Source organism: Poecilia latipinna, unplaced genomic scaffold, assembly GCF_001443285.1.
Source record: "Poecilia latipinna isolate Pla-1442-1.1 unplaced genomic scaffold, P_latipinna-1.0 Scaffold76, whole genome shotgun sequence".
Classification (NCBI taxonomy): Eukaryota; Metazoa; Chordata; class Actinopteri; order Cyprinodontiformes; family Poeciliidae; genus Poecilia; species Poecilia latipinna.
Window position 1 is genome coordinate 559178 of NW_015112692.1, and position 13210 is coordinate 572387.

At 40.9% G+C, this 13210-nt stretch overlaps 2 protein-coding genes across 4 annotated transcripts in view; both read left to right on the forward strand.

The window, feature by feature from the left end:
- pnisr (PNN-interacting serine/arginine-rich protein) overlaps positions 1–8290 on the forward strand; it is a 17519-nt gene extending 9229 nt beyond the window's left edge. The window contains exons 4-12 of one of the 3 annotated variants that reach the window (XM_015017633.1): positions 1694–1938; positions 3199–3382; positions 3762–3952; positions 4055–4195; positions 4287–4386; positions 4950–5003; positions 5356–5538; positions 6487–7567; positions 7954–8290. In XM_015017633.1, coding sequence (XP_014873119.1) covers positions 1694–1938; positions 3199–3382; positions 3762–3952; positions 4055–4195; positions 4287–4386; positions 4950–5003; positions 5356–5538; positions 6487–7567; positions 7954–7987 — 2213 coding nt within the window. In that variant the 3' untranslated portion in view covers positions 7988–8290. Of the gene's footprint in view, positions 1–1693; positions 1939–3198; positions 3383–3761; positions 3953–4054; positions 4196–4286; positions 4387–4949; positions 5004–5355; positions 5539–6486 lie in introns of all 3 variants that reach the window. The other 2 variants (XM_015017638.1, XM_015017647.1) reach the window with 2 other exon arrangements.
- A 1249-nt stretch (positions 8291–9539) lies between these two features.
- Positions 9540–13210, forward strand: part of coq3 (coenzyme Q3 methyltransferase) — a 9345-nt gene continuing 5674 nt past the window's right edge. Inside the window, exons 1-3 of the mRNA XM_015017673.1 lie at positions 9540–9799; positions 10770–10907; positions 11743–11842. Coding sequence (XP_014873159.1) covers positions 9624–9799; positions 10770–10907; positions 11743–11842 — 414 coding nt within the window. The 5' untranslated portion in view covers positions 9540–9623. The remainder of the gene's footprint in view (positions 9800–10769; positions 10908–11742; positions 11843–13210) is intronic.

The following is a 13210-nucleotide window of genomic DNA, read 5'->3' on the forward strand; positions in this document are numbered from 1 at the left end:
GCTGATATTATTAGCAACAAAAGGGGCCCCTAAATCAAATTCTGCTTAAGGCTTCACACAGCCTTAGACCGGCCCTGCATGATGAGGTAATCTGCTGCATTATGCAGAAATGCGCAACAAACGGGAGATTTAATTCAATGCTGCTAATGTGGCTTTAGTAGCTCTTTCATTTCGTGTCTGTTGAGTTTTTAGTCGTCACAGAAACTATTCTGGTTGGTCGAGTTTATGGGACGAGTTTCTCAGATCTCCTGCGGCCGCGCGCATTAACTCCAAGTAGACAACGCATTTGATATGGTTTGATGCATCGTGTAACCGGAAAAATAATACTAAAAATAATAATAAAATAATATAAAATCAGCGTTAAGCGTGACTCCAAGGAGAGCGTTAAAGCTCCTCACCAGGCTGAACCTGCATGATTAGGTTAGCGCTGCTCGTTATCCACAAACGCTCCGGCAAACCGGGACCACAGATATAAGCTTTACAGGGAAGACAGACACAGAGCCACACGCTGGGCAGTGTGTTGAGATGTAAACGCCGCATATAATTGTTCGTTCACAAAGATAAATCATTCTCACCGCTCCCTCCACAACGCGCCTCTGAATTCGCTACAACTTATTCCTGCGGTTCACATAGAGCTGCGCAACCAGAGCTAACGCGGCAAGTTTTAAACTCTTACCTAGAGTTCTCCAAAGGATCATAATTCCTCACAGTAGGTTTATGTAAATATCCATACAGGTCAGCCTGTGTCCAGTTTGAGTGAAAGGAGGCAGCGCGATCCCGCTGAAGTAAAGCAGCGCAGCGCCAGCTGTGTGATTGGTCGGGTTTAAATGCATAAACCTATCTATTATAAACCTATCCTTAAGAATAAATCTGCTCTGCTAGTAAAATGCTAGAGCAAAAGAGACGCTTGCAGCCTGGCTTTTAAAAAAAAAAAAAAATTTCTCCTAGAAACGTAAACAAGCAACGCTTAGCCTGGCGGTGGGGTTGGTAAAGCATGGCGGCCGCCAGGCTTATGATACACTGGGGGAAACCCTGATATGCGTTTCAAAAAGTTACTCAAGTAAATCTGAGTAAATGTAACTAGTTACTACCTGCCTCTGCCTATAAGATAGCTGCATAAATCGTGCTCATGAAAACAGGCAGTGATTTCAGTTTCTTTTTTTTTTTTTATTGTTTAAGCAAATTGCATCCAGGTGACTCTTTAAGGGTGTGGCAGATGTACAATCACAGACAGAAGACCAGGAGTGTCCAAACTTACAACAGAAAGCATTTTCTCTATAAACATTCTTTTGTGTTCAATTTAATTAAATAGGGGAAAAAAACACTCTGCAATAAAGCCAGGATTTGAATGAATATGTTCATATTTACTATGAAATGAGAGAATTTAAAAAGTGGATATTAAAAGAAAGGTGTTTCGTGTTTTAACCTAACCTGTTTTTGATTGGAAAAAACTACATTTTCTCCATGATAATCTTGCCTTAATTAAAATAAAAAAAGGTCTCCATCTCTGCTGGAGCGCAGTCTAGGGGCTGCAAATATTACATGTTTAGCTATTTGAACTCGTTTTAAGTGAAGCCTCAATAAACCGTGAGCTCATCCAGAAATCGGTGTGAACAAATTAGTATAAAGGATGAGATTTGCTGGAAATCGTGGAAAGCATATAATGAGTAAATGGTGACATGTTGCCTTGCAGAGTGGGGGATACATGGTCAGGGCCCTCCCCCTCCACCGCCCCCTCCACCCGAGCAGCCCTGGATCCCTCCAGGGTCCGGCCCGATGGACGTGGTGGCCCCGAGCGAGGACAGCAACAGCCAGGACAGCGTGGAGTTCAACACTGAAGCCCACCGTGGGGGTTACCCCCAGAACAGCCATGGGTATGGGGCACAGCCCGACAGCTACGCCATGGCCCCCATGGCCATGAACCAGTTTGATTATCAGGTATGCAGATGCTGCGGTAGAAACTGTTGAAGCTTGTTGGGTTTTAGTGTGAGAAGCGAGTAGCAGAGGAAGAGGTGGTCCGCAACGTCTGTGCTTGACGCCAGCATCTAGCTGTGTCAGAGACTATGTCCACATGTAATGCTTCACACTCTGCATGTTTGGAGTGTTTAATAAAATGTTAAAGTTTCCAGGCTGCAGATGTTCTGCATCATTTCGCAAATTTCAACTTATGAAGGGAGGCACCCAAACTTTTTATAGAAGTTGGACATCCAGCATGTTATTAGGCAAAACAGAGACGATTTGCTGAGACAGCAAAACCTCATGCTGGTGTTTAGTGTCAAAGTGCAAACATGTCTAGTTTATGTTCCCCTAAAAACAGAGAAGGGCTGAGACCATTAATCGGATTAATTGTGATGAATTTATTGTGAAGTAATTGTCAACTAATTTAGTAACCGATTAATTGGATTATACTGATTCAGAGGTAGGATTTGTTGAAAGGAAAACACACTGAGAGCAGTGATTAGGCCAAAATTATACCAAAAATATTTACATTTTGGATTTAAGATAAACAAAAAATCCTTCTTTCTCTATAAATATGTTGACCTAAACCTCCTCAGGTGGCAGTTTAGCTTCACCTGGTTCAAATTCTGTAAAATGATGTTTTTTAAAAATGCCATATTAAGCACATCTTTATATGTAATTATTAATCAATTAATTCCAAAAATAATCAGCATAAAAGATTCATTTAAAGAATGCTATGTTGAATTCAAGCCATCAAATATTTATTTTCTTTTCTTACTTAAAAAGGGAATTGAATTATTTGTATACTTGACTGAATTTCTAATATTGTATAACAACGGTCTTAAATGAAAAATCTATAGTGCGTGGTATTTTTTTAAGTCCGATTTAATTGTCAGAATAATTGATTGATTAATCAATCACTAAGGTAATCGTTAGTTTTGGAGCTTTAGAACAGACGTCATTTGATTAACATCTTAAAATCACAAGTAGGAGTTTATAGCTGAATATTTCTGTTTGTAACTGAGCCTGAATCAAAAGCAACTTTAATTCTCTGAATATAAAGTAACAAATGACAACCAGATGTAAAGATGAAGCCCTTTGAGGGCCACCGTTGACTTTCCAGAAGGTTCCGGTAGGAAACCTGGCCGTCTAGCTAACGACTACAGTGATGGAAGAAACGATGAGCTCCATTTGCTTCGGTCCAGTTTTTAATTTCCAGCCTGTTCCATCTCTTCTCAGCACGGTGCAGCTCCGTCCTTCCCCCCGACTCCCACGGGGTTTCACTCCCCGTACTGGCAGGGCCCCCCTCAGAGCAGGCGGGACGCCCGACCGCCTGGCTTCAGGGACCGGCCCCGATCCCCCATCCAGCTCCCCGTCAAGCCTCCAGAGGCCCCAGCTCCTCTGGCTCCTCTAGCACCTCTAGGTGAGTTTCACTATCCATTGCTTTGTTAACCTGGTGGAATTTAAATACATGTTCAATGCCTTGCTAAAGTATTCAGTCCCTCAACCTTTTCACATTGCAACCACAAATCTCTGTGTATTTTTTGAGACTTTATGTTGCAGAGTAGTACATGGTTGCGAAGAGAGCAAGTGCGTTTCATTTTTTACTAATGAAAAGTGCAGATTAGTGTTTTGTCCTCTTTATTCTCATATTCCTAAATAAAATCCATCACAACCAGCTGATGGAGCTAAATACAGGACAATCAGGAAGAAAACCAATTAAACCATGACACAAATATTAGTAGAAGAAGAGATGTTCTGACGAATTAAGTACTTTCATCATTAATGTCGACTTTCTTCAGATGCTGTAAAGCGCCGCACGCTGCCAGCATGGATCCGAGAGGGTCTGGAGAAGATGGACAGGGAGAAGCAGAAGAAGCTGGAGCGAGAGCGGATGGAGAAGGAGCGCGCCGAAATGAAAAAGGACGACGGGAAAGAACACGAAGTCAGCATGGAAGGGGATGGGCCCCGTTTGCCCCGCAAGAGCAAATTTGTAAGAATCTTTTTGGATCTTGATGCTGGACATTTTGCGCGTTATTTTCTTTTTGTTATCAAGTAGTATCGACTCCCAATTCCTGCTAACCTTTGAAATCAGGACAGCGACGACGAGGGCAATGACGAGCACGAGACCGAAGAGAAGATAATCGTGAAGCGAGAATTTGCCGCCCGCAGCCCGTCTCCGCCGGCAGAGGACAGCGAACCAGAACTAACCGACGAGTTGAAGGAGGAGCTGCTGGTCAGTTCCTCCATCACATCATCCCCACATCACAAACAGCCAGCTGCAGCCATGTTAAACGTGAACCTGTTTGTTTACATCCCTCCTACAGATGGGCATCACTAAAACTCTCCTGACTGAGATCCTCCTCACAGTCACCAACGAGGAGATCATGCACGTTGCCAGGGATACTCACAGAAAAGCCACTCGAGGTCTGCTTGCCCCTTTCCCTCTCCATATCATCACCAGTTGCTTTTTATCAACAAATCTGCAGATAAATGACGTGCATTATAATGTTTATAATCTAGTCACATGTAAGAAAGTTGATTGAGCACCATATGGAGTTTATCTGATATGCTTTTTTTTTTTTCAACCATTCTCTGCTAATGCACCAGACGGAGAGAGAGTACGCCTCTGATAAATGATCTCAAGAAAAATCTAAAGCTAAATGGAAAAAAAAGTGTGTGTAGTCACTGAATTCACCTCTAGGGGGAGCAAGTGACATGGTTTATTGAAGTTACTGCATTAGTACAGATTGGTTTCTTTCCCTGTTTGACTTGAAGTTTGTTGTTAACCCTCTCTTTTTTTTCTCTATTTTTCTTTCTTTCTTTCTTTTTGTATATATTTTCATTTTTGCTTTAATCTCTTGTTACCAACGGCAGCTCTTGTGACTAGTGCTAAATCTGTGGCCCCTTCTCTAGCAACTCTCTTCCGTTAAGAGACAATGGCAGTTTGTGTTTTAACATGTTGTTCCTGTTGTTGATGTGAATCAAAGCTCCTGCAAAACAGCTGGCACAGTCAAGTGCACTGGCTTCTCTGACCGGTCTCAGTGAGTATCCCTTTTTCTGTCGCTGGGGGGGTGAGGAGGGGGGGACGGGAACTACATAGAAATCATGGTTTGGAGTTAAATTGGGCAAAACAATAAGAATTTTAAGACATGACGGCAAAATATATTAGTTTTTTAAGATCGTTCAGCACATGTTTTCTGTTTAGTTTCACAAAAGCATGCTTTCTTTTTCTTAGATTTATCAGTGAAGACTGCAGATTTACATAGGATTAAGTGCCTTTCGTGGGGGTTCCTGTGTTTGAGTCGGTTTTGTTATTTGGAACCCAATTGTGTGAGAATGCATCTTGTTTTCCTTCCAACGATTGAACGGTCTGGGGGGGCTCTGTTGTGGCAGGCGGGATTGGTGACTACGGCTCCGATGAAAGCGAGGACGACGCTCGCAGCGCTCGAGGGTCTGACTCTTCGGAGACAGACGAGGAAGAACTGCACCACCGCATCCGAGCGAAGCAGGACGCCTTCCGCCGTAAAGAGCAGGAATTGCAGGAAAAACTGGCACAAGAAGCTCTGATTGCACGTGGTGAGTCTCAATTTGTTTTTTTGGGTTTTTTTAAGCACTTAAAAGTAATTGAGGTTTTTTTCCTGTTGTCTCACATCAAAGCAAGGAGAAAAAGTTTCCAAAGTACAAAATTATATACGTACAAGTACAATAAAATAATTTTTATGACTGTCTAACCTCTTATTTCTTAGATATAAACTACATTTACAATGTGGTCCCATAAATGACATATGATATAAGAATAATGCTACTTTAGACATTTTACGACTGCAGATGTAATTTGAAAAATTTTATAAAAAATACAGTTACAGTCTGAAAGTGTGGAATTTCATTGTGGTGTTTTCCATGCCTGGAAACGTATGAAAAGATATTTGTAATTCCTTCTCTATGACTAAATATGATTCTTCCTTACTTTGTGTCCTTACTTTTTTTCCTTTTGTATAACTCTCCTTCCTCCTCCGTATATTTTTTTCATTGCTTCTTTCGTTTTCTTCCTTTCCTTATGTCCTTTATCTTAATTTAATATTGAAAGAAGCGTTTACATGAAAAGAAATTAAAGTTTTAACAGGAAACATTTATAAAAATGTGATTTTTACATATTTGTTAAAACCGTAATTATGTCATGACAATAGAATGACATAATCTGTGAAAAAATTTAGCTACTCTGTCTTCTGCCATTGCTTCCTGTGTTAACTACAGATTCTGACTAAACTGCAGAAACATAATTGTTTCTGCAATTTAGTCAGAAACAACCAATCAGAGCCAGGAGGAGGATCTTAGCGCCGTCAGTCAAGCTCTTTTGATATTTTTAAGAAATATGTAAAAAAAACATATTTTTATAAAAGTTACCTACTGTATCTTTAATGAAAAAACTTAAATTATACAAAGTGAGAACCAGTTACTACAACTTTATATAAAACTAAGGTTCTTCTTACATTTGTTTTTAATCTTTCTTTGTGTGTTTTCCAGAAGAGATGGCGAAGGAGAGATTGAGCAGAGAAAAGGGGGAATATAATGAGGGTCAGTTAGAAAATGCACACAAACAGGAAGTAAATGAGAAGGAGCTAGAGTCTGTGGTAGACAGGCGTGGGTCCCGTAGTGATGAGGCCAAGCACTCGGGCCGAGGGAAGGAACAATCGAGGCGAGGTGGCAGTGACTCCCCGGCCAACGGTCACAGCAGCAGCTCCCGCTCCACCTCCAGCCGCAGCAGCTCCCGCTCCTCCTCCACGTCCTCGTCTTCCTCTGCGTCTTCACGTAGCTCCTCTCGGTCTTTGTCCCCACAAAGGAAGAGGCGGCGTAGTCGCTCTTCATCCCGCAAAGCCCGGCGGCGCAGCCGCAGCCACAGCTCCCACAGGCACCGCAGCGAGAAGGTCAGGGACAGGAGGAGGAGCAGCGCAGAGCGCTCAGGTCGCCACAAGAGGGAGCGCAGCGCTTCCAGAGAGCACAGGAGCCGCAGGAGTAGGTCCCGGTCCAGGGAACGAGACAGGGACAGAGGCAGGGGTAGGGGCAGAGACAGCCGCAGTCGCAGCAGAGACAGAGCTAGAGACAAGGACAGGAAGAGGAGCCGGGAGCGCAGGGACAGCAGTCACAGTCGGAGCAGCAAACACAAACAAAAGGCCTCCAGCAGGGACAGGGAGAGGAGGAGAGACAGAAGTCGAAGCCATGAAAAAGATAAGAAAAAGAAAGATAAAGACAGAGAAAAAGATTCAGACAAAAAGAAAGAGAAACCTAGATCTAAAGACAAGGAGAAGGAAAAAGGAATCTCCGTTACAGAGGAGAACGACAAGACAAAGAAAAGGAAAGAGAGCGACTCGTTTACGGACTCCCAGAATGACAAGCGCTCTCGGCAAGATAGCAAATCATCTAAGAAGGGCTCCAGCAAAGCTAGCAAGAAGCGCTCAGACTCCGACTCAAGTAGATCCCCCACCCCTGAAGTTAGCAAGGAAAAGAAATCTAAGAAATCCAAACGTAGCCGGTCAAGGTCGGTGGAAAAATCTCACAAGTCTGGTAAGAAGGCAAGCCGCAAACACAAGTCTAAGTCACGATCAAGGTAGTATTCGTTTTTTATTCCCTCTACTTACTCTGTTTGTTGTGTCTCACTTGAATTTGTATTTTCAGAGAAATGTTGACTGTCGTTGCTGCAAAGTGCTCAACTGTGTAAAATCAAGTGTTATGCAATACAGGGCTTATGACGGTTTTCTATGCCATATGTTCAGTACACCTTGGGTCATTTTTGCCTTTGAGGATCTTCGTAGTACAATGTAAAACTGTTTGTTGCTTTGCACTGTCTTCATGGTAGTTTCCTATGTAGAGACCTATAGGACATTAGTCTCTTTGCTATGATGGCTGGGAAGCAGAATTTGTCTTTGCATGTTGTAGCGTATGCTTTGAGCGCTAAATATATCATTAATGTCGCTCCATTCGCTTCTCTTCCAGGTCCGCATCCCCATCCCATCGAAGCAAACGCTGAGGAGCACAGTCGACATCTGGATCTGTGCTTTCACCCGCTTAAAATTCCATGAGTTGAGCAGGCTTGTCTCATTATAGAGGCAGTTGTGTAGGTGAACACCCCCCTCATACATTTATTTTATTGTAAATATGCTGTAATTTTTAAAGTGTGACTGACGAACAATACATTTTGAATGCTAGATTTCATTATGCAGAGTTTAATCACACTAAAATCTGAAGTTGTACCGTTTTAAAACATAATATGAACATTTCCTTCCCTTCTCACGTTGTTGTACGATGTCCAATAAAGCCGTTTTCTTCCTTGTTTTGTCTCATGTGATTTTAAATTCTGCTATTGTCATTGCTTTAACAAATCAGAAGATGGTTTATTAGAAATGTGATTAGGTAGTGGCCTTCGTCCATGTAGATTTAGCTTTAGCAGGTGAGGAAAAACAAGCCACTTGCCTGGTCTTACAACGCCAGTTTGGATTGTGAGAAGTTAGTCCTGCTTTGAGATTTAAATGAAAAGAAGCTCTTAAGTTTATGTGCAGATCCTTTATAATTGGAAAAGGTGTACTCAAAATAACTGCAGAGTTCAGTCAGAGTTCGGAAGAACGGTGTAGCTTGGATTTAAAAAGTTGGGTTAGAGAATCGAAATGAGAACCTAAATATGCTAGGTTGTCATCTAAAATCTCACACGTTTCAAATGAAAGTCAAGACCAGAGAAACATACAACAGTTTCAGTTGGATTGATAAAAAGTCACTGAAATGATGAAGGCTCATCCAGTGATCAACAATTAGAAGATGCCAAACTGACATTTACAAAAGATTCAAATTTAAGATGAAATCAACTGGGAAGAGAAGCAACACTTGAAGACCAAGGGTCCAGGGATTACTCATCAGTTGATCCCCATAACTGTCAGAGAGGGGGGTGAAGGAGAGGTGGCAGCTGTTGTAATACGGGAAATTTATGGGATATATATACTAATAAGGGAGCGCAGAGGGAAGGGGGTTAAATATGATAGTTTCCATATGATGCGTTTCAAAAAGATATTAAAAAAAATTGTTAAATTGTAACACCAAAAGAAAAATATGACCATATTGCATTATAATGTGAAGTGTGTTAGAACAAAATCAGTTACAAGTTTTTGTCATGTTTGTACAACACTACATTACTGTATTGTGCATTTCAGTTATAAAGAAAAAATACATGGACATTTGTCAACTGGCGTTAATAAATGGCAGTTCACAATAGTAAAGGTGTCCACTCTTTGAGAGCAAAAAGTACCTAACAATAAAACTTACTCAGAATGGAAAACGTTAAGAAAATATGTAAAATTGGGAAATATACTAAACTGGGTGACTATCACATCCAGGTGATGGAGAGACGTGTTGACACCCACAGCTCCAACCAGACAGCCAAAGAAGAAAAAAAGCATTCAAAGAAAATTTAAAGAAAAAATGCTAGAAAAAGTGAAGGAAGGAAGATTGTTTAAAAATTCAAGAGGGTTGGAAATATTTTTGTTATCTTAATTCACACTCCTTGCAAGTTGGTGGCGGTAATGCACCGTGTTGTAGTTCGCCAACCGCGAGGCCATTAAAACCGAGTAGAAGAAGAAACAAACAAGAAGGGTTACACAGCTGACGACTGTAGGGAGATGTACTCCAACAAGCTTGGCCGTCTCATGTTCGGGTTGAAGGGCCTTAAAGTGACCTCCGCCTGCGGTGCCTTCGAGAGAACGGCGGCTAGGAGCGGATTCAGCTGGGCTGCGGTGTGTAAGCAGCGGACACTGTGGCAGCAGAGGAGCGCCTGTGCAGGGATGCACCAGACCGGGTACTTAACAGAAAACCGAGGGTGGGGGTGGTTTGATCATAGACATTAATACGTATTGATGTCTATGGGTTTGATAGCCACCTGAGCCTCTCGTGTACGGTGTCCGTGTGAAAAACAAGGTCTTCCAGTGAGCGTTCCGACGATTTTTGGTTATCCTAACGTGGACCATCAAAAAGCCGAAACTGATGGTATATGTAGCAATTTAACTACATATACCACCAGTTGTCATAATCAACAACAGTTGATTGTGACTGTTGCTAGACAATATTTGCACTGGATTATATTAACACTACCAGTGTGCACACCGCTTTTTGCCCGACGAGTCCTCCATATGGGTACCAAACTCGGACCCCTTTCACTACTCTGTTTTAGTTGTCATAAACACGCTAATGCTAATGCATTTGCAAATTATTTAAAAAATTTCAATGAAAAATCTACTTAAAATGATCCCAAATACCATAGAATTTTACAGAAACAATTCATTTTTGATTATCTTGATTACAAATAGACCGAGTGAGGAAATATCAGATAAATTTGCCTCCTCCCCCTAATGGGATGGGTGCATTAACCTCATTACTAGCTAAATTTATATGTTGATAAAAATATACATATTTTTAGACATATTATGTTCCATTTAACCAAATTCAGTTTAATTACATGGTGCCTATTCACAAACCAGTTAAAAATTCAGTTCAGTCAAATCATACATATACTCCAACTGATCTCAGTTACCAAACAATTCAGTCAAGTTCAGTTTATTATTCAACTTAGTTTAAAAAAGCCTTATATATAAGGAAACCCAGCAGATTGTTCCTGTAAAATAAATAAATCTGTTCTATATTTCTAAATACAGATCAATGCGACATTGAGAAGTAGCAGCATTAAATTCACGCTGGTGTAAAATGAGACTCAAAAGCTACATTTAATATCTTTTTGTTTGACATGAAAATGACCACTGAACCATGTGCAGCGTTAGGTCAGCCGTCCACACCACTGTGGACCACGGTGAGGTGAAGAGGTTCCAGCTGCTGGCCAACAAGTGGTGGGATGAAGAGGGAGAGTTTGCTGCCCTTCATGCCATGAACGACCTTAGGGTGCCTTTTGTACGGTGAGAGTTTGTCAGTCTTTTGGTTTGGTTAGTTGTTTGTTTTTTGCAGACTTTTAAAAATATATATGTAGTAGATCAACATAATTGTGGAATGAAAAGAAAAATGCGTGATGTGCATTTGTATTCAGCCCCTCTGAACCAGTACCACATGGAACGGAATGAGATAAGTGTAGTGAACTCGTACATGGACTTGCTTTGTTCAAGTTCTTAAGATGTATTTGGGTTTTACACTTTGAAATACAACTAAAAAGTGTTTTGAATCTTGGGTTTCCTGCTTCTTACAGTGTATCCGTTGATCCTTAAAAAGTCTTACATTTATGTATCTAACATGAAGGCCTTAAAATGTCTTAAATTCATTTTAAAAAAGGAAGTTGGTGTTAAATATGTTAGTCAGAGGTCTTACATTTTGGCATGGCAGGACTATTTAATCTTGTACCTCTCTATCAGACAGAAGCTTGAGACATCTTTATTGCGTTCTGTAACTCGAAGCGGTTCAGGCTACCATTAACTAGCTGCTAAAATATCTTTGCTAGTTAGTTTTTTTTACATCCGTCATTGGCAAGTGCAAATTTATTGTTAGTTGGGTGGACGGCATTTGTTTTCTCTACTTTTGTTCTGCTTGATTGAAACACATCATCATCCCACAGCTATTCCCTCGATTTAGTTTTTTCCGTCTTGTATTCAATTCAAAGTGGCATTAACAAAAGATCCTAAAAAGTCTTAAATTGGACTTATTAGACACCATGAGTTAATTTTTATCCAGATTGAAAGAAAACTTTTCTGTTCTTCAGCAAATTTAAATGTGAGACTTTTGACGGTTCCGCCATCTTTTCAGGGATAATCTGTTGAATGCGCAGAGAGAACGTCACCCCGGACAACCGCTGGCAGGACTGAGAATCCTGGATGTGGGCTGTGGCGGAGGCCTGCTCTCAGAGGTGAAGATCTTTTTTTTTTTTTTGTCTCCCCTCTCTGTTTGGGGGAGCAACACAGTGAGCACAGAGACATCGAGACACATCCTGCTCTGTAGTATCTGTCTACTTGCTGTTTTATTTATTTACTTTTTTTCTCTGTCGCATTGAAGCTTTTCATTCACGTTTCAGTGGCAGCTGACTCCAATCCGCATGTGAAAACACGCTCTCCGGTGTCATTCCGGTTCTGCTCTCTTGTGGTCTAACTGGTCGTGGTGTGGTGGACTGGACAGCTAGTCGTCCACAGTTGCTTTCTCTGTTTGTTATTGTTGATAGGTGGACAGCCGTGTTCTGAACGGAGGACATAACCAGCTCGGTTGTGTGATCTGGGATGACAAAATCAGGCCTCCATAGGGCACATCCTGTCATATCTATGGAGACTCGCACGCACGCCCATATAAGGTCATGTTAGGATCACAGATGTTTACTGTGTGTCAGGTTGTGTTGCCCATCAGAGTGGATCAGACATGGGGGTGTATGAATGAATGAATGAAGCCTCCTGGGCAAATATTTGCATCTCTCCACAAGAGGGCAATGTAGTCAACACCTAACATAGCTAGATTGTCTAAATAGAGAGCTGAATTCATGGGTCCACTTTTTTCTCGACAGAATATTTTATCAAAAGTTCAGAAAATATGAGATGTCTTTTTTTTGTTTGTTTTTGGTTTTTTTTCTGTCAGCAGTGGTTATTGATTTGGAACTCTCCTGAATGCTGTTATTTTTCTTCAGTCTCCTTTCTTATTGTTAAATCATGACTACTGACCTTAACTGAGATTTATGAGACAATTGTAAATATTATCACTCCAAGAGTGCTATAATGCAGAGATTTAGCATTCTAGCTAAAACTCAGGGGTGTGGCTTATTTACTTAATATAAGTGAGTCAGAGTATGTAAAACCTACAAACACAGATTGAGTGGAAGCAGCTGAAAGTCTCTTTTAGAGACTTTTTTTTATGCAGAATTAGTCTGTGTTTTGTTTACTCACAAGAGTTTATCTGCACTGGCCTAAACCCATGAACGTTGCCTGTCACACTCTTCAAACTGTTAAATTTTTAAGGCAAATATATTGTTTGGCCTTGAAATATGGTTTAAGCTAATGCAACACATACAATGCTTGGAAAGAAGGTGAAAACACAGATATGCAATCTGTTGTTCATTTGATTTACACACCACAGGGAAAAAAGAGTGAAAAATGCTCTTTCAAATCTTTTCTGTGGTTAATAATGGACTGAACATAAACCTGTTGCATTTGCGTAATTCATCACATAAACTAAAATTAGCTCAATAATTTCCATCCTGACGATCACTACTTATTTTTGAGGAACAGTTTTGTTT